The sequence below is a fragment of the Odontesthes bonariensis genome, chromosome 5, assembly GCF_027942865.1.
Source record: "Odontesthes bonariensis isolate fOdoBon6 chromosome 5, fOdoBon6.hap1, whole genome shotgun sequence".
Classification (NCBI taxonomy): domain Eukaryota; kingdom Metazoa; phylum Chordata; class Actinopteri; order Atheriniformes; family Atherinopsidae; genus Odontesthes; species Odontesthes bonariensis.
This window is the reverse complement of record NC_134510.1, coordinates 24,273,693-24,301,595: the sequence shown is the minus strand read 5'-3', so window position 1 is coordinate 24,301,595 and position 27,903 is coordinate 24,273,693. Positions and strand designations below refer to the sequence as shown.

The following is a 27,903-nucleotide window of genomic DNA, read 5'->3' as shown; positions in this document are numbered from 1 at the left end:
GTGGACTGTAGATACCTATGTCATATTCAAGAATAAACAGTGTAAAGGGTTGTCTGTAAGTCTGGCTGAGTTTTAAATTTGAGGAGCTTTTACAGTGGTTTTGGTGTAAAGCTCATCAAGCTGTTCCTCCAAAAAAAACTAAATGTTTCATTTTTACAGGTAATGACTCGACATAAATTCCAGTTTTTACAGCAGAATAGTGAGTAACAGGAGTGGCCTTGGATAAGTCCAACACCCACAATTGTTTAAAAGTGCTGCTTCCTAAAGGAAAAACAAAATAGCACTCTCTGAGTACGTGGGTATGTGTGTGTTTACAGAGGGGAAGCCGCAAGCTTCAATTTTAGAAAGCCAGGAAATCTTTCTTTCTTTCTTTTTATCCTGTGGTGTAAGATTAATGGGAAATTGGGGTAATACAGTCATTTATAGAATCAGGTTTTGTGTGTGTGGGAGAAAGAGGGAGAGAGTTAAAAAAAAAAAAAAACATGCCACACAGACATAATTAATCTGAACCTACAACCTTTATTGGACTGGCTAGGGTGTGCACAGGAGCAGAATTTAGAGTCTGGAAGGGGAAGGCGAAAGATGAGGGCGCATGATAGGAAGTGAGAGGCAAGGAAGGAGAGCGAAAAGGTTACAGAGCGCAAAAAGAGAATGAGCAGCAGCACTTTCTCCATGCGGAGCCATGCAGCCAACAGTTTTCACAGGTCTATGAAAGGCTTTTCACACTCGTTCGGAGATCTGCCGGGGATCCCCACGGGTAATCCCATGCTCAAGAGGCAGACGGCTTCCAGTCCGGAACTGAGTGGAGCTGCAGACTTGGGCTCACAACTGTAAAAAGCCTGCGAAACTCACAGCTGATGACAGTGACAGGGATTAGACAACATTTTCTTCCTGGGGTTTATAGTGCTTTTCCTATGCAGCAAGAACACTAAGAGTACATTCCCTCTGCCTCTCCAGCTTTTTTCCTCTTCTCTACTCATTATTTAATTTTTCATAGATTTTGCATGACTTAATGCCATCTACAACCGCCTCACTGTTGGCTTTTCTCTCCCATTCAATTGCACATGTGCCAGAGGAGGCCCTTTGCATCATGGTTTAAGAACCTGGGAAGATTGTGGAAATAAAACAGCTACACTGAAAAGATAAAGTGCATGAATGAGTGGGTTAATGTTATTGTAAATGGAGAGATGTCAAACAGTATGTGCCCATGGAAGACCCAACAAGGGGGGGAGGAACGGAGAGAGGTTGGTGGAGTTAATCGAATGGGTGGCGGGGAGATACAAAGACTTTATGCTTGTCTGAACATCTCACAGATGTGACAATACAGAGAGGTATGGGACAGCCATTCACATAATACCCATACATGTATATATATATCTATATATATATAGATATATATATATGTGTGTGTGTTTTTATGCTTTAAATAAGAGGAGAGGACAGAAAAAAAACAAAGAAGTACATGTGAGACACTGTCTTACTCTAGTCTGGTAATCAGAGAAATGACAAAATAAACAGCAGTGAAAGCGCATGTTAATACACATAATTGCTCAATATCCATGATAAAACCCCCATCTGTCCATCAATATGATTTGATTTACATTTTACTTTATATAATAGTGCTCCTTGTCTCCTCCTAACTCAGCTCTAAATACTCCTTCTTGGCGAAATCACATTCCACTGTCTGTCGTACGTAAGCTCTATTTCTCAGGAGCAAGTCTCATCAGCTGCTATGCACTCTGGCTGTTCTCCACAAAAACTGTCCATGCATAATCTATTGCCTTATCTCTTTGACTTCTCTGTCATAATGCAACCTGGCTCTTTCATTAGTGTAAGCATCCTTTATGTATTTTCCTTCACAATCTGTTGCTTTTACACATTTTGTGTTAATGTACACATCATGGGCTGTGCAGTACGGGTTATATCACATTCCTTTTATATCTGTACAATCATACAACACACCTTTGCCTCTCCATCAGCAACATAACCTGGCATGGGCTAACATGGAGAAATCTTTATAATATATACTCAACGCTATATTGTGGTAGGTTGCTATGCTATAATAAAATATGCTGAATCAGATCACTGACATGGTGGATTTCTGATAAACAAAAAAGTAAGTACAAGAACCTCGATATGAACTTTCTGATATTATATCAGTCAACATTGTCATTGAGTGATGTCTGTTGTAGTTAAAAACGGGCATGTGACGTGTCAGTCAGTGTTGATCGGCTGGCGTAAGGTTCAACAGACGTAAATCTGAGCATCCTCGCTCCCTGAAACGCTGACGAGGGGAACAAGGAGGAACCCCTTTTTACCAGAAAGGGGAGGTCAGTCTGTTTAGCATCTGGACAAAAAATTGTAGGTTGGAGTTTGATGGTATTTTCCTTCATCTGCACGCATAAAAAAACAGTAGTTTGTTGCAAAAAACTTTGCCATATAGTTAATGGACGTGATTGCTGTTCAGTAGCATTTGTGACTCCAGTTCCGTAGACACAGTTAAACTTAGACCCACCCACTCCCCCCAACACATACAAACACACACCTCCGGCTCACGTCCCGCTGTGCTGATTGGTCGGGGAGCTGTCTGTCAGCGAGTTTGTGGCTGGGGAATGGTCAGCCTGCTGTGCTGGTGATGGTCTTCACTGTGTAATTCTGGAAGAGGGGCTGTAGGAACATTCCCAATGTGCCGAACACGCAAACAAACACAAAGATCCACAGGAAAAGGCGGTCAATCACCATGGCGACGTACTTCCAGTCTTCGCTCACCTGTGGATTGGGTGGGGATGGGGGGGAGCAAAAAGGTGTGGGATATGGTGAGGAGAAAGATTATCCTGTTATTCTCTGTCAATACTTCCCTCTGACTTTAGCTATGCAGACGGGTTAATGGAGGTGAACGTTTAATGTGAACAGAGACTCGTTCTGGCACACAGCTCTGATGAGGTCCAGCACCGGTCGAGGAGGAGGACATGGACGTAAGAGAAGCGAGAGATGGAGGACACACAGAGACAGATGGGGCTCTGACATTTGAACCCCTGTGATGATAACTGGAAAAGATTGAGAGATGAGGGAGGACGGGGGGGGGTAAGGGCTGACAGGCCTTGCATTGTACCAGAAGGGGGAGGGCTTTAATGCAGTTGACATGGCAACCGGATGGTAACTATGGAGATGATGGACAGAATTAGAGAGGATTGCCAATTCCCATGTCGGTTTAAGGAGAGAAGCTTGTTTTCCTGAGATGCCTTGAGGTAAAACAATAAAAAAAATCCCACCCTCACTCTGCCGTCTCAGCTCCTCTGTTCCTGCTCATTTCCAGCTGTGCGCTTTTCCCTATACGTCATGCTGCCGCTATCGTTACATATCTGTGTTGGATATTCAAGGGGCTATGACTGCGTCACCAGATCTGCCTGCTCTGCTTCTGCTTTGTTGTAGTACCCCTTACATTTTAAAAGGCAGGAGTGAAATAGCACCGCTGTACAGCTCAACTACATGATAAGGCACTCATCTGTGCTGCTCAGGGTACATTTGGGAAAGGTAGATGACTCATGGCAGAACTTTATCCAAACAAAGAGAGGATTTATCAGAGCAACACATATTGGTAGCATCAACTGATACCCTCATTGTAGACTACATATGTTACAAATATGTTGTCAGAACTGTAAGCTGCAGCAATAACAGATTTCTTGGCTGCACAATTGTCTGGCTACGTGTGGTATAAAATTGTTATTGTCATTGTTAATCATCAGGTCATGAATATAAGTTATTGAGGGAAAACTTTGCTGCTTAGCAGACCCGGGACTAATATTCACTCTGCTTTAAGCTGTCCCCTTTTTCAGGTCTCAATCCAATTTCTGAGGCACACAGTTTCTGTTTAGCTGCTAAAAGGCTCCATTGTATTCACTTGTATTCGCATATTTTGCAATACAGATTTCATGGCAGAACCTAAAACAACTTTGTTGGTCCAAAGCCTAAAACATTGCAGTTTCATCACAAAGGTTCAAAAACTGTTCAGTTAATATGGTTTCTTACTCTGTTTCCTACACAGATACAGCTTCAGTATTGATTTGTCAGCATGTCAGCAGTTCACCTCTCTTTACATGCTCAGATGTCATGACCTACAGTTTTCATGCCTGGTGTTCATTTGGCCGCAAATGATTTTAAGAAGTAAGGAGGAGGTGATGAAAGCGGCCATTAACAACCAGTGCACTTCTCTACTTCCCCTCTCACTTGTGGTTCACTACCTTTCGACTGCACTCTTACACTCTCTTACCTGTGAATGGTTAGGGTAAGGTGTTAAAAAAAAACCTGGTCAGATAAAGTGCACAGGGTTAGGTTACAAAATGCAGGGTTGGAGTAACTAAAATCGACACAATTAGGGCTTACACATTTGAAGAATCATATCTCGCGAAAATAATGTCAAACCACGTGAATGATGCCCCACAGAAAAGTTTAGAGATACAGTGCTGTCTCATAATTTATAACCATGGAGGGTGACATTTCTGAACAAGTGAACAAACATACCTATGAAATGGGCCGATTTAGCTCAAATCAGCTATGAGAAAGCAAAGTTACTGGTTTTTAATCCAAATATAGCTAATGGTAGCTAAAAGTCCTACTGGTGAGTCAGAGACTAGAATATAAGGATTAATATTTGTGGGTTCTAAATAACGTTTTTGCAGCAGCTTTAAAAATGACTTTTTAGGATTTGTAATGTTTATATTTGGATTGTTTAGATTAGACTTTTTTTGGTAACAAAGCTTACATGATTCAATTATTTTATATCATTCTTCATTGCCAATGTCATCTATTAGAATATAAAAGTAGGGTCCATTGGGCGACATATATTGTGAAAACTGTTGACAGTGACAATGCAGTACTCACGCTCTGATCGTCATCTTCACTCTTCATGTGGTTGGCGATAAAGCGTACTCCTTCCACAGCCTCCTCAAAACCCGGGCAGGTTTGAGCCAGCAGGGTGTGAGTCAGAACAGGACCACCAGCTGCTTGCTTCCCCCTCTGCAGGTTTCCAGAGCCGCCCTCCCTGCCTTCCCTCACCCTGTTTAGACCATCCATTGATCCCCCTCCTGCTCCACCCAGATCCCCTCCAAACTGTTTAACAGAAGCACGGTTCACATAGCACGTACAAGGGTCACTATCTTCCTTGCCAAACACCGCCGTGGAGGTTCCCCCTCCGTTTCCACCGGCACCGGCCAGTCCGAGCCCTACCATCAGGGCCCCTGCCTCACCGCTGCGCCCACCTTCCTTCTGCTCCTGCGCTCTCCTTCTTTGGCGTAGCCGCTGGCGCTCGCAGCTATTTCTCGGCTGGCGCATGAAGAGCAGGGCGGGAAGCTTGTTGAGGAACACAAGTTTAACCCAGGGGGGCATGGTGTGTGTTGTGGGTGAGCGGTGGTGCACATTGAGCACACACACACTGGTGACAATAGAGAAAGTGACCAGAACCATAGTGAACATGAGGTACTTCCCCACTAAAGGAACATCCAGAGAAGTAGGCGGGACGATCTTAGATATCAGCAGCAGGAACACAGTGAGAGCCAGCAGCACTGAGATGCATAGCGTCATCTTCTCTCCGCAGTCAGAGGGCAAGTAGAAGACCAGGATAGCCAGCGAAGTGATGAGCACACAAGGGATGATGAGGTTGATGGTATAAAAAAGAGGCTTCCTGCGGATGATGAAGTCATATGTGATATCAACGTAAGCCGGGTCAGCCGGGTTCTCATTTCGTCTGCCTGGCAGGGCGATGATGTCCCACTCCCCACTGGGCGTAAAGTCATCCATGCTGGCCACATCAGAGCGAAGCACCAGATCGATCTCTGTGCGGTCGTAGGTCCAGGAGCGGAAGCGCAGCGTGCAGTTCTGTTGGTCAAAAGGGAAGTGCTTGACCTCAATCTTACAGGCTGATTTATAGATGGCCGGGGGCAACCAGAAGATGCTGCCATCGTAGGACACCACTGCATTAGAATAGAAAGACACCTCGTACACCCCGTCGGCACTGGAAGAGATAAATAGGAAGAGGCAAGAAATAGACAAGAGAATATAGAAATTAAGATATTTGTGCGATGACGGATCATGCTTCCGCTGAATCTCATGACCAGCAAAACTCATTTCTTTATTAAATACTGGTTCATTACAGCAGGAGGAAACACAAGCTCAGTTCAGCGAGGTCACCCACACCTGCTTATATAAACATAAGGATCAGGTTTGTGGAATCAAATTAGCAGTCTATACAGGCAACGCAGCTCATAGGTCAGAAAAAGCTCAAGTTAGACCCTTCGGTCAGAAGTCAGCTAACAACTGGAGATTGAATTTCCACTTAACTCAATATTTTGACAGAATAATCAACTAAATGTTTGGCTAATGCTGCATTATGTAACATAACCACGAGAATGATGTATAATTTTTGACTCAAGCGCTTTCTATGAAACGTAATCTTTCCGTCAGGTTTGATAACAAAATAATCGAGACTTCAAAAATAGCAGCTCTGACACTGATATAAGCTGAGCTAATCCTCCTGTTCAAGTGACTGACAGTGTGTGAGACTTGGAGGATAGCGAGCCGACCTGGGGTAATCAGGATTAACAGGATCATTTTATCCAGAGTTAGGTGGGTCAGTGATCTTTTAATCTTCAATAAAGTGAGGACTGAAGCTGTGAAATAAGAGAAGGCCACACAGATCATTGTACTCTGATGAGCTGATTTGCATATTGTAGGCTGACACGAAGTTTCCATTTCATTGAGTCAAGTGGTCAGCAACATCCTTACAGTACCTCCTTCAGACATGCAATCATTTTCCTACAAATTAAAAATGCAGAGGAAAAGACTGATAGTAATCAAACACTCTTTTGAACACACCTTATTTCAGCCAAACTGCTAAGAAAACACTGGTGTTAAGAGTCCATCAGTTCTAAGGTTTTAAAGGACACAATTGAAAAAAATCTCATCTAGTCTTTACCAGGTCTTGAAATCACCTTAGGGTGCAGTGCGAGGGTCTCAATCTTGAATATGTCTCATGATGAGGATGTATAGCAGTGTAAGAGCAATATGAGCAGTGGATATATTCAGTCATATGGGACAGGCCTAATGGATTACAGACATTAAATGGCTATTTGATTGATTTTCTCAATGGTGGCAGGTGGATTAGGGAGTCGGCTTTAAAGCATTGTCCTTTGCATATGAGATTTGTCTTTGTCTTTATTGAGCATCTTATTGAGCATACATGCATTCATGAGTCTGTTTGTGTCTTCTGGAAACTTCCCGAACAAAGTAAGCATAGGAGTGTGAAACAGTAGCTCACTTGTTGTAGAGGACCACGTCAGGCAGCCAGATGTGCTTTGAGGGTAGCCTGACCTTCATCATTCCATCAAACTCCTCAGGGACCCAAGTCAGCCGATAGTCCTGCCACTCCTGGATGTCAATAAAGAAAAACAAGCTTAGTCACTCATCTCCCAGTGACGCAGCAGCAAGGGGATGTCTTATGAGGAGCAGAGAGGACAAGGTCTGTCGGTCTATCTGTTTGTCAGACAGTCAGAGGTTAACAGGACCCATCAAAAATGCGCACAAGTCTGGAGAACATCCTGTCCTCTCTGTGCCTTCATCACATTTTTAACTACAAGCCAAAGACAAGAGTGAGAGTGGCAGTCATGTCCTAATCCTGAGATGCCTTTTAAAGACACTCTGACACAAAGCAGCCAGCATGATTAAAACGCCATCTTCGGTAATGTAGATTCCATGTTTGCATGTGTATGTGTGTGTGTGCATGCGTGCATCAGCAAACCTGTCCTCTGTGTAACCTTGTGTTAAAGGCTGACATTATCTTGTTCTCTGTGGAGCGGGTCAGTTATTGACATTTGCACACTGAAGCCTGTGCGACTTGTAAAATTCAGCTCTTCTGTGCGCGCCGAGGTGAAACGCCCACGTTAAGTTTTCTGCAGTAACCGTGATGCATTGTGGTCATTACAGTTTGTCTTGGCTTGGGATAGCTGTCCTTGGCTTCCCCTAGTTTCTGATGGCGAGGAATCCATAGAGCAATGATGGTCATTCTATGCTCTGTTACACGTCATAAATTCTAACTTACTCAGGCGCAGCTGCACGTGTGTGTGTGTGTGTGTGTGTGTGTGTGTGTAAACATGAGCCAGACAAATGCTTCATGTGAACAGTTTAGTCATATATACACTGTCTGTATCAGTCAATAAATAAAGCAGGATGCTTTCAAGGATGTGTCATCAGTTGATCTAAATTTGATTCTAAGTCGCCTATGTGGGTGCATCTTATATATTTGTATAAATGTGATTACCTTCAGATAGGTTTGGAAATGTCTGGGCACTGGAAGCATTTTTAAAAGTTTGCTATTCACTGATACATACTGTTTAGTTATATAACTAAAATGAGCTTGAAGTGAAGACACTGTATGTACTATGTAACTGTAATTTCAATATTTATCTTAAACGACTACAATAACAAAAACGATGTCATGTTCAAATATTTCCAGACCTGACACGTGCTATTCTACCATGTTAGATCCAGCCACATATCAGAGGGTCAAAAATTAGAGCCACATTATTATCATAGGGGTGAATAATGCTGCAACTCTTATCACAAAATCAGCCGAGAAATAGAGCTTCAGCATCTGCGCAGTGTGCTGTTTTATTTGTTCTGGGGTTCAAAACACATCTCCCTCATAAAGTTTGAGTTTTTGAAGATGTGTGCTGTTTGAGGTCCTGCTGACTGACACTTCACCAGTCTTGTCAGTTCTCACAGCTGCTGCTCTACATGACAGAAGGTAGGGTTATATTCGGCGACCCGCAAACCTAATGAAACATATGGAGCACAGAGATGCCACTTTCAGCATCACAGCTCATGCATCATGCTTTAGTGGTATGATGACAGTGTGGAATTTGATTGCATAATACAAATTATCGAGCGTTGTGGTGTATTGTAGAGAGAGGTTTACGTGTGCCAAAGTCACATTTATCACTACCATCCAAGTTCCTCACGGTTTCTATTTCACTGACTCTGGTTTAACTGTGAAACTGTGAAATCTCACATAAAGCATCCAAAAAGGGAATTTTTTTACTGCATACATCTTCTACATTTCAAGATTCCAGCTGTCCTCGTTTCTCTTTCTCTGTTTAAGAAACTTTCGGTGCTTAAATGAGAGGAGGAGTGGGAAGTCTCACCTGCGTTAGCCAGACATTGGTGGTCATCACCTGCTCCCTTTCATGCTGCAGAAGAACACAGTCACATTAAAACAATGATAACACTGTAGCACTGACTGTGCAAGTGTGACTGGCTGTTTTTATGATCATCCCCTCATTCTGCTTTTGCTTTCCCTTGTTGTTAGGATCATTTGGACATTTCCTCTGCTGCCTGCTACTCAGGCTGCCTCTGTGCGTTTGACCCCATCAACTGAGAAAATTTGACCTTCTATAAACTATAAGCTCTGAGCATCCCGCATCTGGGTCATTCATTAGTTAAACTGACCAAATAACCTTAAAGATCCACTTCCATCGTTATTTAATTTACAAATATACATATTACTGTGGTCACCACTATGATTGAATGCATTGTGCATCGTTTCTGTCAAAAATATCGTCCTTGTCTCTTTGTTTCAAGCTGTTTTGTGTGAGCTAGAATTGGCCTGTGTGGCAAACGACTGGCTTTTCTGGTTTTCCTCATGAATATCCGCGACGTGACAATAAGGCACCTCTGATTGGTTTCGAAAAAAAAAAACATCACGGGGCACACCCCCTAGACCTACAGCTGAGCTGTGCCACTGCCAGCCCGCAGCGCGCTATGTTTGAACTGTGCCCGGAGTTTCTTGCTGCACTGCAACAATTGGCAATCATTGCTGTGAATTTGTGAAAGTTGGCGGATAAAATCATGTCTTCATGTCTTCATGTATTCGCACCGCCTTACTCGCGCGAGTATTGCCACGGGTGTAAATTGAATTTACTCGCCTTATTCGCGCAAGTAAAAAACGAGCGAATAGCTCAAGGGGCTATCCATTTCATTCTCTCATCAACTATGGCTGCTATAAGTACCATCGCGTCCTTGTACCTGCTGTGGCAGTCCGAGATTCGTCTGAAACGCACACGCCGTCGTGTCTGGGTCAGTGACATCATCTGGTGGTGCATTCAGCTCGGATAATTTCTTACTTCCAGCGGTATTTCAGGCTCACCAGGACCCAGTTTGATGACCTGCTCGGGAGGATCGGTGCCGTGATCTTTCGGCAGGACACCAACTACAGGCGCTCCGCAGCTGAAATGGAGCTACGGTGCCGTGATCACCTGAAATCGGTGCCGTGATTTCAGGTTTATTTTTTTATTTTATTTAGTCAGGGACCATGCGCAAAGTACATTAATTACAAAGTAAAGAGATGACCTGCACCAGATTGTAGTTTAGAAGCTAATTTCCATCTGCAGTCCCATCTGCATGTCACAGACACGACTCCATTTCAGCTGCGGAGCGCCTGTCCATCAGATTAGCTGTGGCCATGCCATACAAGGCTATGGGCGAGGCTTACGACCGAGTGACGAATCAAAGTTTCGCCTTCTCTCACGCGCTCATTTGTCTGTGTCTCTAAGTGGGTTGACCCTTCAATGACCAGCGCAGCCCAAGTAGATCGAATTACACTTTGGCGCGGCGTATACTCATATGACCTGTTGTGACCTACCACATTTTAAAATGAGTGACACAAAAGTGGTTTCCAGCGAAAGTTGGCCTTTAATGTTGTCTACAGAATTAAATCCTCTGATTTTTAAATAGTGTTATAACATTAAATAATATTTTTAACTACAGACGCTCAAGTAATGTGTTTTAGGAGTGAACAATCTTGTTTGGATTTTAATTTGAAGACAATTATTTTAAAAGGCAACAATGATCAATGAACTGTATTTTATAAATGTAATCTAGCCAACAAATAATTTATTAAATAAGTGGACCAACCACAGTCAGCTCTGACATTCAAATGAAGCTTGCAAAGAGGCACAAACAGGACTTCTACTTGCTCAAAAATGACAGTGCAATCTTCTGATTTCTTCTTCATGATGTCTTCGTTATTCATACAAAGACGTGTTCACACTCACCACACTGATGAGTTGGGCCAACGACACCATCAGCTGCACAGTAACCAGCTCAGAACCATTAGTCGCAGGACGGATCAGTTTATTGTAGTGTGCTGGGTTTAGGAGATGTTCCACCAACCGCTCCTCTGTGTCTGCTCCAAGGCCGCCTGAAATGAGAGCACACTATCATCATCATGCGCCTCTATCTCTATCTGGACAAAGGAAGCTGCCGTCATCTGTGTCTCTCTGCAGATGAGAGAAATATGGTACAAACATACGGAGCAGAAATTGACTGTCCATGCAAGCTGAAAAAGCACAGCTTTAGCCAAGGTGTTACTCATAACTGCATCACTGCATCAGCACAGCTCAATACAGACTTCTTACAAGATCTGATCATGAGAATGAGTCAACCAGTCAAAGTTCTCCATCTCTATACTTTCTGTCACTGCCACTCTCTTAGTGCCTCTGTTCTGTCTCCATCTATTCTCCTCTGCTGTTTTGCACCTCTCGCCAACTGTCACTCTTTTGTAGCTTTGGGTTATTTTCACTTCATCTCTGACTCCACCTTCCCGTCTTCCCTCCCTCCTCCGCATGCAGCAGACTGTAGTTGTGTCAGGGAGTGCTCAAGTTTAACCAAAGCTGTCATAATACACACACAGTAGGGAAGGTTTTTTTTTTCCTTTTTTCATGAGAAACATGATGGATAAAGAAAAAACAACTGCCATGCACCTCCTCCTTCCTTCCTCATTCTCTCCTGCTTTTCACTCCCTGTCTCTCTGGCATCTGTTCGCCGCACAGTCTCTCTTATAATTCCCTCACACTTCCCCCCTGTAGATAAACACAGGGTGCTTACCATTAATGTAGAATAATCCTAATTATTCTTTTAGAGACCATTAACGATGCAGGAAAACCAACATGTATTAACCTGTTAGGGGTGTTTGTTCGGCCTACTAGAAAATAGTTAAAGGCTTTCATTTTCAGAAAAACACATTCATTTTCCATCATGTAAATTACGGCATCTCCTCTTGTTACCTAGTGTCTGAAACCCTCTGTTTTAGCTCCTGTCTATTTAAGGTCCCCCTCAAAAAAGGCTTAGTCTGCTCTGATTAGTCATTGGTCAAAAATGCTATGGTGCAAGGCACCTTTTTTACTTTTAGGATGCGCCACACTTGATGCAGCACTGCCTTGACATGATGCATCATGGTCTTAAAGCGATATGTTGTTTTGGTCAAGCTTTTTTTTCCAAGTTGCCATGTCACATGACTATGAAACCTCACAAAAGAAGCAAGTAAGCGGCAGCCAGGAATAGTCATGTGCTGTACCTGCTCTCCTTCAGCTGCATCAGCTGAGAACCACCTCTATGACACCATCACTCTACTCTGATTGGATGAAAGCCTCGTCATTATATGAAACACATTTTTTCTCCTCTTGTTTATTATTTACTGTTAGTTATTATCTGCCATGGTTATATCTACCAAAGATGATGTAATGTATTTGATTTCCTTGTCTGGTAGCTCGTTAGCTATACCTCTTGGACCCCAGACTAACAGATTACATGGTATACAGACATTTGTTCAAAATGTAGTGTCACAATCCACATAAATGGTAATGTGTCCCAACAATGTTTAATTCAATTCAAAAATACTTTATTTATCCCAGAGGGAAATTAAATGTTGATGTAGCTCAATTAAATCAAAGAGTTATTATAGATGCTGATGGCTGTGGGCAGGAAAGATTTCCTGTAGCGGTCCGTTTTGCATCCAAACTGAAGAAGCCTTTGACTGAAGAGACTCTGTTTTCTGATAACAGTCTCATGGAGAGGATGTTCAGGGTTGTCCATAATTCTCTTGATTTTATGCAAAATCCTTCTTTGCATTATTGTCTCCAGAGGTTCCACAGTCGTCCCCAGAACAGAACCAGCCTTCCTTATCAGGTTGTTGAGTCTTTTTAGGTCCCTGGTTCTGATGCTGCTGCCCCAACAGATGACACAAGAGGAAATGACGCTCTCAACAACAGACTTGTAGAAGATCTGCAACATCTTGTTGCAAACCTTGAAGGACCTTAGCTTCCTCAAGAAGTACAGTCTGCTCTGTCCTTTCTTGTAGATGGCTTCACTGTTGTGTCTCCAGTCCAGTCTGTTGTCCACATGAACACCAAGGTATTTATATTCCTCAACCACCTCCACTTCTTCTCCCATGATGGAAACAGGGTTTGATCTGACCCTGTTTCTCCTGAAATCTACAATCATCTCCTTTGTTTTGTTAACATTCAAGATGAGATGATTGTTCCCACACCATGCCACAAAGCGGTCCACCAGCTCTCTGTACTCAGCTTCTTGTCCATCTCTGATACACCCGACAACTGCAGAGTCATCTGAATATTTCTGTAGATGACAGGAGTCTGACTTGTACTGGAAGTCTGAAGTGTACAGAGTGAAAAGGAATGGTGAGAGTACAGTCCCCTGTGGTGCTCCTGTGCTGCTGATCACCTGGTTAGACACACAATTCTTCAGTCTGACAAACTGTGGTCTGTTTGTCAGGTAGTCATTAATCCAGGTGATTGTTGAGGCCTCCACCTGAGTCTTCTGGAGTTTCAGACTAAGCAGATCAGGCTGGATTGTGTTAAATGCACTGGAGAAATCAAAGAACATGATCCTCACAGTGCTGCCTGCTTTGTCCAGATGACAGTGGGTTTGTTGAAGCAGGTGTATGATAGCGTCTTCAACTCCAACTCCATGGCGATAAGCAAACTGCAGGGGGTCCTGATATGTGCTGGTTTGCTTACACAGGTGGGTCAACAGGAGTCTCTCCAGGACCTTCATGATGTGGGATGTCAGGGCAACAGGTCTGTAATCATTGATGTCTGAGGGGTGAGTTTTCTTTGGTACCGGAACCAGACAGGATGTCTTCCACAACAGTGGTACCTTCTCTTGGGTCAAGCTAAGGTTGAAAAGGTGTTGCAGAATCCCACAGAGCTGCTCTGCACAGGCCTTCAGGACTCGGGGGCTTACACCATCTGGACCTGCAGCCTTGTTCCGGTTCAGTCTCTCCAACTGCCTCTTCACCTGACTTCTAGAAACAGAAAAGTGGGAGGGGGAGGCAAAGGGGACAGCAGCATCTCCTGATTGGGTTGAAGACAAACTAGTGGAAGCAGAAGAATCCATGACTGAGGTGGAGGTGGAGATGTTACAGGAAAGCTGTGGGTCAGAGGAGGGTGGGATGTCTCTTTGGCTGGGAACAGGAGGGGAGGATGGTGAGCTTGTTCCTGAACTGAACCTGTTGAAGAATGTGTTCAGCTCATTTGCTCTGTCCAGACTTCCATCCATCCGATCCTCCCTCTGCTTGAGGCCTGTGATCTTCTTCATTCCTGACCACACATCTCTGATATTGTTCCTCAGCAGTTTACTCTCAAGCTTCTTTCTATACACCTCCTTGCTCTCTCTGATCTTGACTTTGAGCTGCTTCTGTATACTCCTCAGTAACTCCCTGTCTCGCTCCCTAAAGGCTCTTTTTTTCTTGTTCAATAGTTCCTTTAGCTCACTGGTGATCCAGGGTTTGTTATTAGGGAAGCATCTCACTGTTCTGGTGGGGATGGTGTTGTCCACACAGAAGTTTATATAGTCAGTCACACACTCAGTCATGGCATTAATGTCCTCTCCATGTGGCTTACAAAGAGAAATCCAATCGGTTGCATCAAAACAACCCTGTAAGGCTTCTTCAGCTTCCTCTGACCACTTTCTAACAGTCCTTTTTGTGACAGGTAGTCTCTGGACAAGGGGTTTATATGCTGAACAGAGAAAAACAAGGTTGTGATCTGATTTTCCCAGGGGAGGTCTTGATTTGGAAATGTATGAATCCTTGATATTTGTGTAAAACAAATCCAATGTCTTGTTTTCTCTGGTAGAGCAGCTGACAAACTGTTGAAAAGTTGGCAGTGTAGCAGAGAGTGAGGCATGATTAAAATCACCAGATATTGCCACAAAAGAATTGGGGTGTTGAGTCTGTATCTTAGCAACAACGGAACTGATGACATCACATGCAGTGTCGGCAACAGCTGAGGGTGGAATGTAAACAGCCACCAAAACAACACTGGTGAACTCTCTTGGCAAATAATATGGACGAAAACTTACTGCCAATAGTTCAATGTCAGGACTGCAGAGACGACTCTTCACAGTAACATGTCCTGGGTGACACCATCTGTTGTTGACAAGCACTGCCAATCCACCCCCTTTCCTTTTCCTGCTACTCTTTATATCTCGATCTGCTCGTACAGTCAGGAAGCCCGGCAGAGAGACGCTGGAGTCGGGTATATGATCCTGTAGCCATGTCTCAGTAAAACACATAATGCTACATTCCCGATATTCTTGCTGAGTCCTTATCAAGGCTAAAAGTTCATCCAACTTGTTAGCTAACGATCTTACATTTCCCATGATGCAGGATGGCAGAGATGGTTTGAACTTCTTCTTTCTTTCTCTCCTTTTTGCTCCTGCTCTGCATCCACGACGCCTCCTTTTCAATTCCAGTGGGATTTCTGGCTTCAGTTGTCGAATTATTTCTGCTTTTCCAATGTTATTCAGCTGCTCCCTGTTGTAAACCACCTTGTTGCTATGGTGATGCATCATGACAAAAGAGTAAAATATACAAAAGTATTGGGAAAAATTAATCCAGCTGCACAGCATCCAAGGCAGGAAGGAACAGTTGTCCAAAAAATGCAATTTCTTCCAAGAAATAACAGGAATGAAATTTAGAGAAAAAGAAAAATCTCAATGTGAGGTACAGAGCTACTCCAACATGCTGCCACCCTCAGCAGCGCATTCTAGAACACAACATGTAGACTAATTTTGTAACATGTTAGACCATGACATGATTTTTAATGCCTAACCTTAATCATTCACTGGTGAGAGAACAGTAGAAACAGTAAAGACTCACGAGTTGGAGGCATATAAAAAAATACAATGTTCAGCGTCACAAGGGTCCGTGGATTCGCACCATTCTCTTTGACATCCCTCCTTGTAAGTGTTTGTGGTGTAAGTGTTAGATAAATACTAACAAGTCGTCGAAAGTGGATGTCATCATGTGAAAACATGTATGGAGACATAGAACGTTGATGTGCTGATGAATCAAAACTAAGGCTGTATCTGTGTAGGGAACAGAGTAAGGAAAGCATAGTGATCGTACAATTTTTCAGTTGCTGTCGTGAAATTGCTACGTTGAACTGCTATTTCACAGTCTGTCATGATTTTGGGTTGCACGTGGGCACCCAATAATACACTGTTCTTTCCAACAGAAAGGCTGTTAAATCAGCTTTGTTCAAGAATTACTGTACTGTAGCGAGTTCTATGTTTTAATCCTTTGGATGTGCTTATTTTTCACTCTCCTGGTGATGTGACTCTTATATTATCTTTAAAAAAGTGACTGCAGTCAAATCTGACACCTCCACCATACTCCACCCCTTCATTGGCCAAACAACTCAGTTTCAAGCAGCCAAACGGACACTTGAAGGCACATTTTATCTGAAGGAGACTGTTCCTCCTCCTCCTCCTTAAAACATGCCCATATGACAATTGTTCATGCTGGCAGATACAGCCAGTAAAAAGAATGTGGAACCTCTAGTGGTCATGAGGGCAACTACATGTGTAAAAAACAGGAGTTCATCATGGTACAGTCGTGTTGTCTTTTTCAGTTGTTTTCTAACCCTAACCATGTGATACTATTATCTAAAGCCAACCAGAAAGAGACAATATTCCATTGTAATGTGTTACGTTTACATGTAACCATGGCAACCCACAAAAAATTGTCTCCATGAGGATGACAGCCACATTTTGAAAAGAATGCATTTTATAGAAAACCTAATCCAAATCCTACCCAAATGCCACCCAGTCCTGCATGAACACGTTAAAATGAGTGTTCTTATGAGTGACGCTCACATTTTCCATCAATTTTTAACTGAACAAAGCTGTTTTTAACTGATGAATGCGAGCACAGCTCTATCTCATACCACATAATGACGCTCCTGTCAACAGTGTCTTCCTGAACTGCTCCCACCAGACTTTACTATCATTTCTTTCTTTTTTTTTCCTTAATATTTTTTGGGGCTTTTTATACCTTTAATAGATTGACAGTTTGAGAGAGACAGGAAGCAGGGGGAAGAGAGATGGGTGAGACATGCAGCACCGGGGCCAGCCGCAGCGAGGACCGTAGCCTCTGTACATGGGGCGGCCGCTTAACCCACTACGCCACCGACCGCCCCCCTTTACTATCATTTCTGCCCAAAAAGTGTAACTACCATTTAAATGCAGCTGCATTAGAACAATACAGACGTGTGTAGTTACACGCATGCGTATAACTATGCAGCAGCACTCCCGCAGCAGACAACAAGACAGAAACTGACTAAACTTGAAGTAATAAACCAAAAGGAGGGTTCAGAAGGCAGGCAGCTGTAATGGAGTTAGTGAGACCTGCCGGCTGAATCTGAAAGATAGAAAAGATGACTTTGCATAGCACGAAGCCACAGGAGAGCACCTGTAATCCAAGCTGAACTTTTAATTTGGCCTTGGAGCAAACAGCTGTGCTTCGCAGTGACTCCGTCCTCATCTGTGTCATGCACTGCCACCAAGTAGGATTTTATCTGAGGTTATGCTCCCACCGCACAACAGAGTTTGTCACACAGCTGCTTGTCTGTTTTCTTTGCTTCGTTTTAGGCATATTTTCCATATTTTCCCACAGCTGAAGTTATCTCAGTCTATGTTAGTAATGGAGTGTTTTAAGCTTTTTTCACTGGCTACAATGGTGTGTGAAAATGTCAACTTGCAGGGAATAGGACATGAGGCAAGAGGAAGGCAGGCTGCAGAGTGAACTGTAAGCTTGCAAACTTTGGATGCATTTTGATGGGTTGGGTCACTTTGACCATCCTGTGGTGGAGCAAGGTGCTGATTCCTTACTCCTTTGGCACCAGAGTACAGCTTTAAAAAAAAAAAAAAATTTTTAATCAATGGATGGTAAACCTAAACTGATTGAGCTCCACAATTTATAACAAAAAAGGGCCATTAATTTTTTATTTAATCTGACAGAAGTTAAATTTGCATGATAAAAACTGTATTATGAATGTGACTTCTGAGGGTAAAGCTGTTGTATTTAAAGTAATACTATGTAACATTTCTACCTTAAAATAACAGCTCGAAAAAAATTGTGCGGCTAGAATGAGTTTTAATATTACGATTGGCCTGTCTCCTATGCCCTTCGGGGGTCTGAGTTGGAATAACTGCGCTATGTAACTTTGCTGGACTGGCCCGGTAGCGGCCCGGGAGCTGAGCGGAAGTACTTCGACTTACTTTCTGGCACACCTACCGCAAAAACAAATAGTCCCCTCTTGCGCTCCCAGGTACATTTGATTACTCTTACCTTCACGGTCGACATAGCTTGCACCTTCTGACTCCTCGCCGGTTCGTCAACAAACGTGAAACGTGAAAGTGAAAGGGTGTTGTATTTACGACAGTGTAACCGTACATTACCTCCAAGCCTGTAGGGGGAGCTCCAGAGTGGGCTTTTTGAGAAGTTACATTGTATTGCTTTAAAGCTGCAGTCTGCAAGATTTGTTGTTGTCATACGTAAAGTCCTACTTTTTGGCATTTTAAGAGTTTACATGATCTATCAGAACGCTTGAAGTTGAAAACGGTGACCTCCGTAGTCGCAAAATGCAAGAAATGCTTATTTTTTAACCGAAAAATAAAAAGTTATTCAACTTCCTGTCCCGCCCCTTCAAAACACATGAGAACTCGTGCACGTAGACGTGCACGCCAGATGCGCCTACACGACTCCTCATTCATCAACTCACCTGTCATTTGGGATCATGGAAGACACAGTAAGTAGACTAGCCCGTAATGAAGTTCAATAGTCTGTATAAATAAGCGTGGGGACGAGCCTACCTTGTATCACGCGTGCACAATCGGTGATTGACAGGCAGCAGAGCCCAGCTCGTAAACCTGATTGGTTACCTTTTACCGGTCCGGTCTGCAATTTTGTAAACAAACCTGCTGGCTTTGGAGGGACCTAGCGGGACATATAGGGGACCTAGAGAACTCATTTTTTTTTGTATTGGGGTATTTAATGTCCTACTTTCAGAATCCCCGGACAGTTCCAGGCATTATGCTTGAAAAAGAGTTGCAGACTGCAGCTTTAAACCTTTAAAAATGGCTGTCAGGGCTCAAGCGCAATCTCACTCACAGAAAATAGAGTATGCTCTACAAACATCTTGCTTTTTATTTACATCACAGTTTGATTTTGAATTTGTAATAAAATAGATAAATGCATCAATCTGCTTAGAAGGCTGTGGGGTCCATATCCCAGTATTTCATAACACTGAGCCATAAAAGAAGGAGAATTCAGAGGAACTTTTTTGTGAAGAAAGTGAGAAATTAACGTGAACTAAATCATTTTAGGACCGTGAACTTTGTACCTAATTTTAAATGGTGAGCTATGAAATTGAACTAATTCAGTTTTAATCTGTGTGAACTGAACTTTGATCTAGTTCTTGTGAAGTGTGAACTTTCACAACACTGTTAATTGCGTTATTAACCAAATGTATGTTGGTCTCTGCAGGTGCTTCTTCCCCCAACCCCCACACTTTCCTCCTCATGATGATTTTATGGTTTCTGGAGAATGGCATCTTCCCTGATGTGGAAACACTCATATGAGTCTTATTTCTCCTCTGCAGAGGGCTTACTTTACAGTTACAGGCCTGGAAAGCACATAAGGTTCCGACAGTTCAGGATCAGTGTCTTTTTCTACCTTCACATGCATTTTACATGGACAAAAAACTGTACGGTATATTAAAGGTAAGGGGGAAAATAAAGCATAATATGGGACCTCCTTCAGGAAAACTGGAATTATATTAGGAGCTTTTAAGAGAGGATCAGCATTCACTTAACAAACTTTGAAATACAGCATAATAATTAAAACTACAATTAATCATTTAAAAATGACAGAAGTTAAAGATCAGAAAATCGTATGAATATCTAACCTATCGGACTATTAACAATCAAAGTAATATAAGGCAGCTATGCGGTAGATGACCTACTCATAGTCAAGGCAGAAGGTTACATGAACACATACTGGTAGATGTGAATGAAAGGCGAAACTGCACCTCTTAATGTGCACCTCTCTGAGCTCCTCTCTGACTCTCTGTCCTCCCACCTCATTTCTCCCTTGATCTCCACCTTCTTCCTCTCCTCCCTCTTGCCCTGTGGCATTCATCTGTTCACCCAGCAGGAATGATAGCCTCTGTCTGTAAATCAATGAAGATTCTAGATCTCCCCCTTAACTCAACACACAACTCCTCACTCCTTGCTTTTTTTTAAGCTTGCACTCTTTCTCTAACGTCACATTGTCTTATATCTTCCAATGTTTGTTTTTTTTCCCCTTCAAATCAGACCATATCTCCTTCTCACTTCCCTGCCGGTCTTCTTCCCTCCCTACTCTCCTCCATCTTTCATGTTATCGCCATCTCCCTGTTGGTGACAGCCGCCGTTCATTTAACACTCCTTCCCTCACCGATCGGCCATCATCAATACACTTCCTGACAGCAGCACGTGTGTGTAGCACTAAGGCTGTTTAATGTACACGAGCGCCGGCTAGATATTTCATACGAGTATGTGCGTCTGCTTGTGTCAACATATTCATGAGGGAAATAATCTTTACTGTTTGTGTCTGAACGATATGAGTGATATATATTACTCTCAGGCGCACAAGGCAATAACACTGTCAAATGAGAAAGGAAGCCAAAACAGTTCACTTAAACAATGATGAAGCAGAAAACATCCACATTTCAGTCGGCCGTATTTGTAGAAGGTGGAGTTGTGCTCAATCTGACGAGATGGCAAGTTGTCAGTTGAACTTCTATTTAGTTGTTTTACTTAGTAAGCCATGTTTTGGAGGGATGTGCCAAATTATATTTGCTTTATAGCCTGCATTATATTTCTGTGGAGAACATTGAAACGTCGATGCATCTTAATGTACAAGAAGAAGATTACAGAGAAAGAACTTTGCTCCAAAAAGCTCACAAAACCAAACTCAGATCTTCAAAATCAGCCTTCAAATAAGACCAAGGTGACCCACTTTAAAAGGAGTCAACACAAAGGAAATTCACAAAGGATTAAAGCGACTGAGGGCAAAGGATCCAGAAAATTCAAGAGGTTTTTTACGCAGATCTGATACTTTTTCTTACAGAATAACTTCACATGTTTTAACATTTCTGTGTGAACAATTGCGCTTTTGTGAATGATAAAAGTTTGTCAAATGCATTCCACCACAAGTATTGCGACATGAAAAATAATTTAATTTTACTGTATCCTGTCTTTCTTTTTGTTTTGTTTTGATTGTTAATATTTGCAAGGGTTAGGACGAAAGTCTGGACTGATATCTTACTAAAGTGAAACAAAATGAGAGCAGATTAAACAGCTCTATTCCATTCTAGCTTTTTCTTATCTCAAGATCAAGACTGCAAAAGTACACACACACTCTGACCTGCACGCCAACATGTTAATTCAGCTGCTCGTCTCTGGCACTGAGCAGAGTTGTGATCTCTCTTTGTCTCTGTCTCCACATGCAACACTGAAGGTAAAGCTGACCTGAGTGGTTGTAATGTCGCTCGTTGCTCAGGATGTATTCTAGTTGTTTTGCAGTGCAAATATTGCAAACCTAATGTGACACCATGAATTTTTCAGCAGGGCTCCCCATTAGACCCTAGGGCTACGGAAGTGACACACCACCACGCACAAGCAAACACAGACACACACCTCGGTGACACAGCACCAAAACAGGCGAGATGCCAGCCATTTTCTATATCTTACACGTTTTTGTAATACGCCCCCCCCCCCCCCCCCCCCCCACCCCCCCACCCCCCACCCCCCCCACCCCCACCCCCGCGTGATCTTAACAAATTCATGCAATTTTTCCAGCATCTGTTCTTTGGAATTTGCAATGCAACAGTCCAGAGTACACACATGCTGTAAAGACAAATGTGGGGAAAATGAGGGCAAAGCGAGAGCTCAATCGAATTATCCCGCTAAGAATACTACAGTGATCATCTCTGTTTATGCAGCTCGCTCAAATGAGAAAAGGTTTGCAGGGAAAAAAAGGTTCCTTTTACTCTCCTTTCTGTGGACTGCCAAAGAGGCTTTTTGGCCATAGCTGAGACCTTTTATGCTGAAATATTCTTAAATCAATAATGGAGAGATCTATTGATCTACTGGCAACACCCAATTGGCTCTGTAGTGGCGGTAGAACTGAGATATTAATATTGATTCACCATCTAGCCGCAATATCACAACACCCAAAAAACAAAGCCATCCCGCGGTGGACTAAATGGAAGCAGAAGCTGTAATAACCTAACTCCATCGTCAAGAGCAGGACAGCATGTCCAGTTTGTGCACTATGTGCTTTTACTACACTTCGACAAACATGCTTCTATGCATGAGAAAAAACCCAAATTTGAAAATGAGATATAAGATTTATACAAGTGCGATTTAAATCAGCTTTCGAAACATTTTGCATTTTGAAAAGAAGCATTTACAAAATTTTCTTCAGCCTGGAATCATAACATAAATTCCAATAAAAGGGATTTTATGATGGATTTCTAGAAGTATTTTCCAATAAATTTTGACTGTTATGATGATAAATGTGCCTACTTTTTCCATCTAGTTGAAGGGACTATATTATCATATAATTTCTTATTACGGTGGCAGATGCTGACATAAAGCACTTTTCATATTTACAGTCAGTGCACAGAATACATTCACTATTTAATTTGTTAAACATACCATCTTTCTGCTATTGTAAGAGTTGAAAGAACAAACTAAACAGGAGATTTTGGAAGATTTTGGATTCTGAAAATATTTCACTTTGAAGCTTTTTATGTGTAATTCTAAAGTTTATCGTGAATCCCTGGCTTTTTTTCAAGAAATGATTTGCTGATTAAAGAACTATCATCTTATCAAAAAAAAAAACACATTTATAAAACCATTTATTAATGCCTTTGTGATGAATAAATAAGGATGAGAATTTGCTCCTTTAGTCTGTTTAATATAATTGGAACTGAATCAGGCACATTGCACTAATCGATGATAATGGCTTGCTGTGCCTCCTCTTAAGTGGAGTTGGGCACCTACATTATGGGAGAGAAAACATCCATTTAATTGACAACGTTAATAAGGTTTTGGACAGATTGAATATAGATATATATAAGATTAAGATAATACATAAGATTTTTCTTGTAATATCGACCACTCAGATCTCTTTACACAATCAGCACTTCAGTCATCTGCTCTTCTCCCTGAAGGGTTATGGCGTTTTGAGCTTTGGGAATTTCTAGGAATTTAATTTATCTTATGTATAATCAGATGATTCAGGTGTTTGCAAAGAGCCCGAAGTGCCCTAAGAGATAATAATACCCCCCCCCCCCCCCCCCCCCCCCTTGGAGCCACAGACCCATCACTTTCCCCTTTTTTTTTCTTTTCATTAGGCTACAAGTACACAAGTATACAAAGTACATCCTCTACACAATTTATATGGGGGAGTACATGAGTGGCTGTGCCTGAGCAAAGCAGTGGAACACAACACAACTTTTGCCTTTTATTTTACGTTGAAATCACATCAAAGGAAACCAAAGGTGAACAGGTAGAAGTGGTTTGGTTTACAGAGGAGTCCGTTGAAAAGCCTCAATATAAGACACAGTGATATAAAACGCTGTGCAAATCATACCGAACATGCACAGTGCGAGAACACATTTCATTTTTGTGAGAAGCTCAACTGCCAGATGATAGTGCGTCCCTTTCAAAAAATGGTGCCTATTTCCAGGACTGCAATAAAATGCGTCACTTGAACTGTTGTGTCGTTCAAAGCAGCTGTTATTGCCTGCTATCATTTGGCCACAATCATTTCTGACACCAGCAGCCAGCTGATGATATGTGCACATGAGGAGATGAGGGAGAAGAGGAGAATGAGGAGGAGGAGAGCTGCTAAGTGCAAGACATGATTCTAGATAACAGTTTGGACTAAGGCCCTCTTTCTCTCCTATTACTCATCATATGCTATCTTTTAGTTTTATTGCAGTTTCCGGGCCAGAATACTTTTAGATGTCGTGTTGGTTCTATCTTGTCTACATGATTTCATCGGAGGATAATGCTGCATGTGTTATCTTAAAAACACCTAAAGCGGAGCAACATAAGCACAGGCTTGTCTTGATCAAGGTCAGAATTAAAACTCTTTACTTATATCTGCCTCTTCTTCGACGCCGCTCAAGTTTCCATTAAAATTCTGTGCTCTTCCTCTGCTTTCTTAATCTCCAGGACCATATTGCTGCATGGTGCTACAATTGCTACACACACACACACACACACACACACACACACAATCTCGTAGAAATCACATATGAGAGCACGCAGGAATGATACACGGAATCACAAACATTCTAACATACAAATGCAGGCCTCTGTTAGGAATCTACCGAGCATATCTATCTTATGGAAGTCAGTCTAGGAAGACAGAAACAGAGGACACAGGTGAGAAAAATAAAGGGCAGTAAGTAACAAGAAGTGAGTCAAAGGTTGTTAAGTTTGTGTTGAAATTCAGCAAAGATCAGAGGCAGAACAGTGAAGCAGAAAACTTTCTATAAAGTAGCACCACAAAGGAAATAATGAGTTGAAAGTTGTTAAGTGCATACATAGAGCAGTCGTGAGTAAGAGTAAGATTATAGTGAGTTTCAACATTAAAGTACTGTGTAAAAACTGTTTTTAAGCATGCTTTCACACACTGTGCTCCACATAGTAACCCATGCATAAGGTCAACTCAGCACCACAGACATGTTTATTATGCACAGCCTGCTGGGGAAACGACAAGAGGCATCCTCCTCACGCCACAGGATGGCCACATCCTCTCTGCAGCATCTAAGACAGGTGATGAAATGTCCTTGAGCATCCTCGTACACACACTTTATGCGACACTCCATCTGTGGACGCTTGGTTGCTAACAAACTGTTGTAAGCGTACGCCGTGTTTTCCAAGCACATATTTCACAGACGTGCGTCTTGCTTGCTTTCGTGTGGGGAATATTTAGACAGTGTTATTGAGAGCTCATGCTCAAGGTGTGTATGCGCGTGTCTGATCGCGTGCACGATGCATTTCTTCAAACATGTGTCGGTGTACGCTTGTGTGTAGAGTAGACAGAGTTAATAGTCTCCGAGGATGATGCTAATCAGATTTTCTCCCTTGAGGGAAGATGACTCATTAGTAGTCCACTGCTTATGAGGCTCCTTAAAGTGATATTTTATGTTGGCCGCATTTTTCTGGTTCAGTCCACATTCCTCTGTTTGAAACCAGGAATGGTCAACTAAAAAAACTAAATACGTATTTACATCTTTATTTGTAAAACTTTTTTTCAGTGTCTCTTTTCAAAATGCAATATAATTAAAACTTTACCTTTTCCAACTCAAATATCCTAAAGTATGATGTTTATTTGCTTATTTATTTGTGTAAGGAGGGGCATAAAGGTTGAGGTAAGTCAAAACCTTGTGTGATATGTCCTTGTGATTCTTTCTCGCCTTATTGTGATAACCTATGTGGTGTAAAGCTTTCTCGTGTGTATGAGACAGAAGTAAAGGAGTATGCTGTCACCGTGGTTGATGATGAACAGTTGGCAGATGGCCAGCCATGTGTGCCTGCGATTCGATGGAGGTGTGTTACTGTGTGCAGTTATTTGTGCTGCAACGCACGCTATGGTGAGCAGTCTTTTTGCTCAGAACTGATTTCTTTCTCAGTCACTCCTATAGATTGGTTAAAAAATATTGCCAATCAGCTTATGTGTGTGGGGCAAACCATCGGAGCAGACAGCAGCACCAAATTAGAGCCAACTTAAAGAGGTAAAATACATCCAAAGAGCCAAATAGCATACACTTAACACATACCTCATTAGCTCCAAATGGACTCCAACAACTGCGTCGTAAATAAGACGTATCTACTCAATGCATGTCCTCCATAAAAGCTGTTTTAACAGAGATGGACGGCTTTTCCTGTGCTGCTGGATGACACATCATTTGTCCTTTGATGACAGGATGTAGAAGCTGTTTTAGCTCAACATGCCTCTCATTAACCTGCCCACTCAATGCAAGACCTTAGTGTTAATGAAAGAGAGACAGCCAGAGAGAGGTGAGTGATAACATAATTTCTTTCTCTCTGCCCCTCTCAAATAATCAGAGAATAAATTATAACTGATTCTACGACTGCGCTGAAGTTTTTTTTAGAGGTACATTATTGTTTTGCAGATCAGAATTTGGAATAACTTGAACACAAACCCCTCTGGGAGATTGTTTTGCAATTGCATGCTAGACTGCATGCCTGATACCTGCGATGTGTGGCATTTCAAACGCCTCGTTTATGTTCAACAAATTAACAGGAAGAACAGTGCAAGCTACACTGCACTGTTTGAATGTGAAGTATTAAAGCATCTTGCATCTAGTGCCAACATGTGATTTACTGCTCAAAACCCTCACATTAGCGAGGTCGCTTAGAATAAATTACGAGACAACACCACATGGTTACTTCACAAACTCCTCAATCACATCACAATAACTAAAATCCTAAATTAAACTGTTATCAAACGCACACTGGGAATCATGTTAGCCTGTGCATTTGCTACATAAGGCGCACAGATATGGAGTGGGCAATACTTCTCAAATACATCATTCTGTCGCGCTGGCTGCTGTTATGGGAAAGATGGTGACACAGCAATGAAAGAGTCATTTTCTCCACCTCTGCATCCTCTCGGCATCTAACCACTCCTTTTGTTTTTGCACACACTCCCTTGTTACTTTTAAGATTCAGATTCCCTAAATGCACAGACGCGCCGTGGTTTTGGCTCCAAAAGCGCATCGATGGAGCACTCAGCTGGGCAAAGTACTCACCTCCCGCAATGGCGAGCAAAGCCAGCAGCAGCAGCAGCGGCGGGCAGCCGTCCATCATCATACGTGTGTCTGCGCCCGGAAAGGTGTTCACCGGGAAGGAGAGGCCACTCCAAGCACACCCGCAGTATCACTCCCCTCCTCCTCACGACCCAAACCTCCCGTCACTTTCTACCTGGCATGGTGACGTCAGGGCTTTCCTTCGCTCCACACTTTTAGCCCGATGAGTGGAAAACAAATATACGTTCTCTGCGGGGCCAGGTGAGCTCTGCGATTGCTCGTGCGGTGCTGCTGGCTGTCCGTGCTGTACGCAGCTCAGCGATGCGACGCGCTGGACATGCGGGGGCGGGGCACGCTGAGGAGCTGGGAGGGGAGGATGTACCTCTCTAGGGCTTCACATCAGCTGGCTGGCAGTGCCAATGTCTTTCCCGCACAAAGTCACTCATCACTCTAATCATTTAAGATTAAGAACACTCTTGGTGTTCAAGACTGACATTACAGCGACCTTGTCAAATTTGGTGACATCTTTCATTTCTGTCTGCTTCACCTTCTTAATCTTTAATATCAGCCCAAGGCCAAACTATTGGTGGAAGTGGTATTTTATCTTAAGTGGAAATGTATTTCATATCAGGTTATCCTGAAGATTAAACCGTGTTAGCATATTGGCATGAGGACATCTCTCCCTGAAAAACATGTAGGTAATTCACTAGTCAGACGTTTGATATTCTAAATATTGTGCAGCGGCTTTGTACCCAGTTGTTTCCAAGTGCATTTGAAACACCAAATCTCACATCACCACTTTCCAAGACTGTCTGGGCCTAATGTTATTCTGTGAACAATCCCTTTAAAAGCTGGTGGGATTTTACTTCAGTGT

At 42.6% G+C, this 27,903-nt stretch overlaps 1 protein-coding gene across 1 annotated transcript; it reads right to left on the bottom strand.

The window, feature by feature from the left end:
• Nucleotides 1–499: 499 nt before the first annotated feature.
• On the bottom strand, nt 500–27,347 carry chrnb2 (cholinergic receptor, nicotinic, beta 2). Its single transcript, XM_075465533.1, has 6 exons — nt 27,033–27,347; nt 11,103–11,248; nt 9,195–9,239; nt 7,313–7,422; nt 4,882–6,010; nt 500–2,769 (listed from the first exon to the last, which is right to left on the bottom strand). The coding sequence occupies exons 1-6, from the start codon at nt 27,091–27,093 to the stop codon at nt 2,617–2,619; spliced, it is 1,644 nt and encodes a 547-aa protein (XP_075321648.1). The 5' UTR covers nt 27,094–27,347; the 3' UTR covers nt 500–2,616.
• Between the last annotated feature and the right edge of the window lie 556 nt (nt 27,348–27,903).

Coding starts and splice junctions, on each gene's coding strand:
- chrnb2 (XM_075465533.1), bottom strand. CDS start 27,093: ATGATGATGGACGGCTGCCCGCCGCTGCTGCTGCTGCTGGCTTTGCTC. Junction 11,249..27,032: donor TTTGCTCGCCATTGCGGGAG/GTGAGTACTTTG, acceptor CTCTCATTTCAG/GCGGCCTTGGAGCAGACACA. Junction 6,011..7,312: donor GACGTGGTCCTCTACAACAA/GTGAGCTACTGT, acceptor TATCTCTTCCAG/TGCCGACGGGGTGTACGAGG.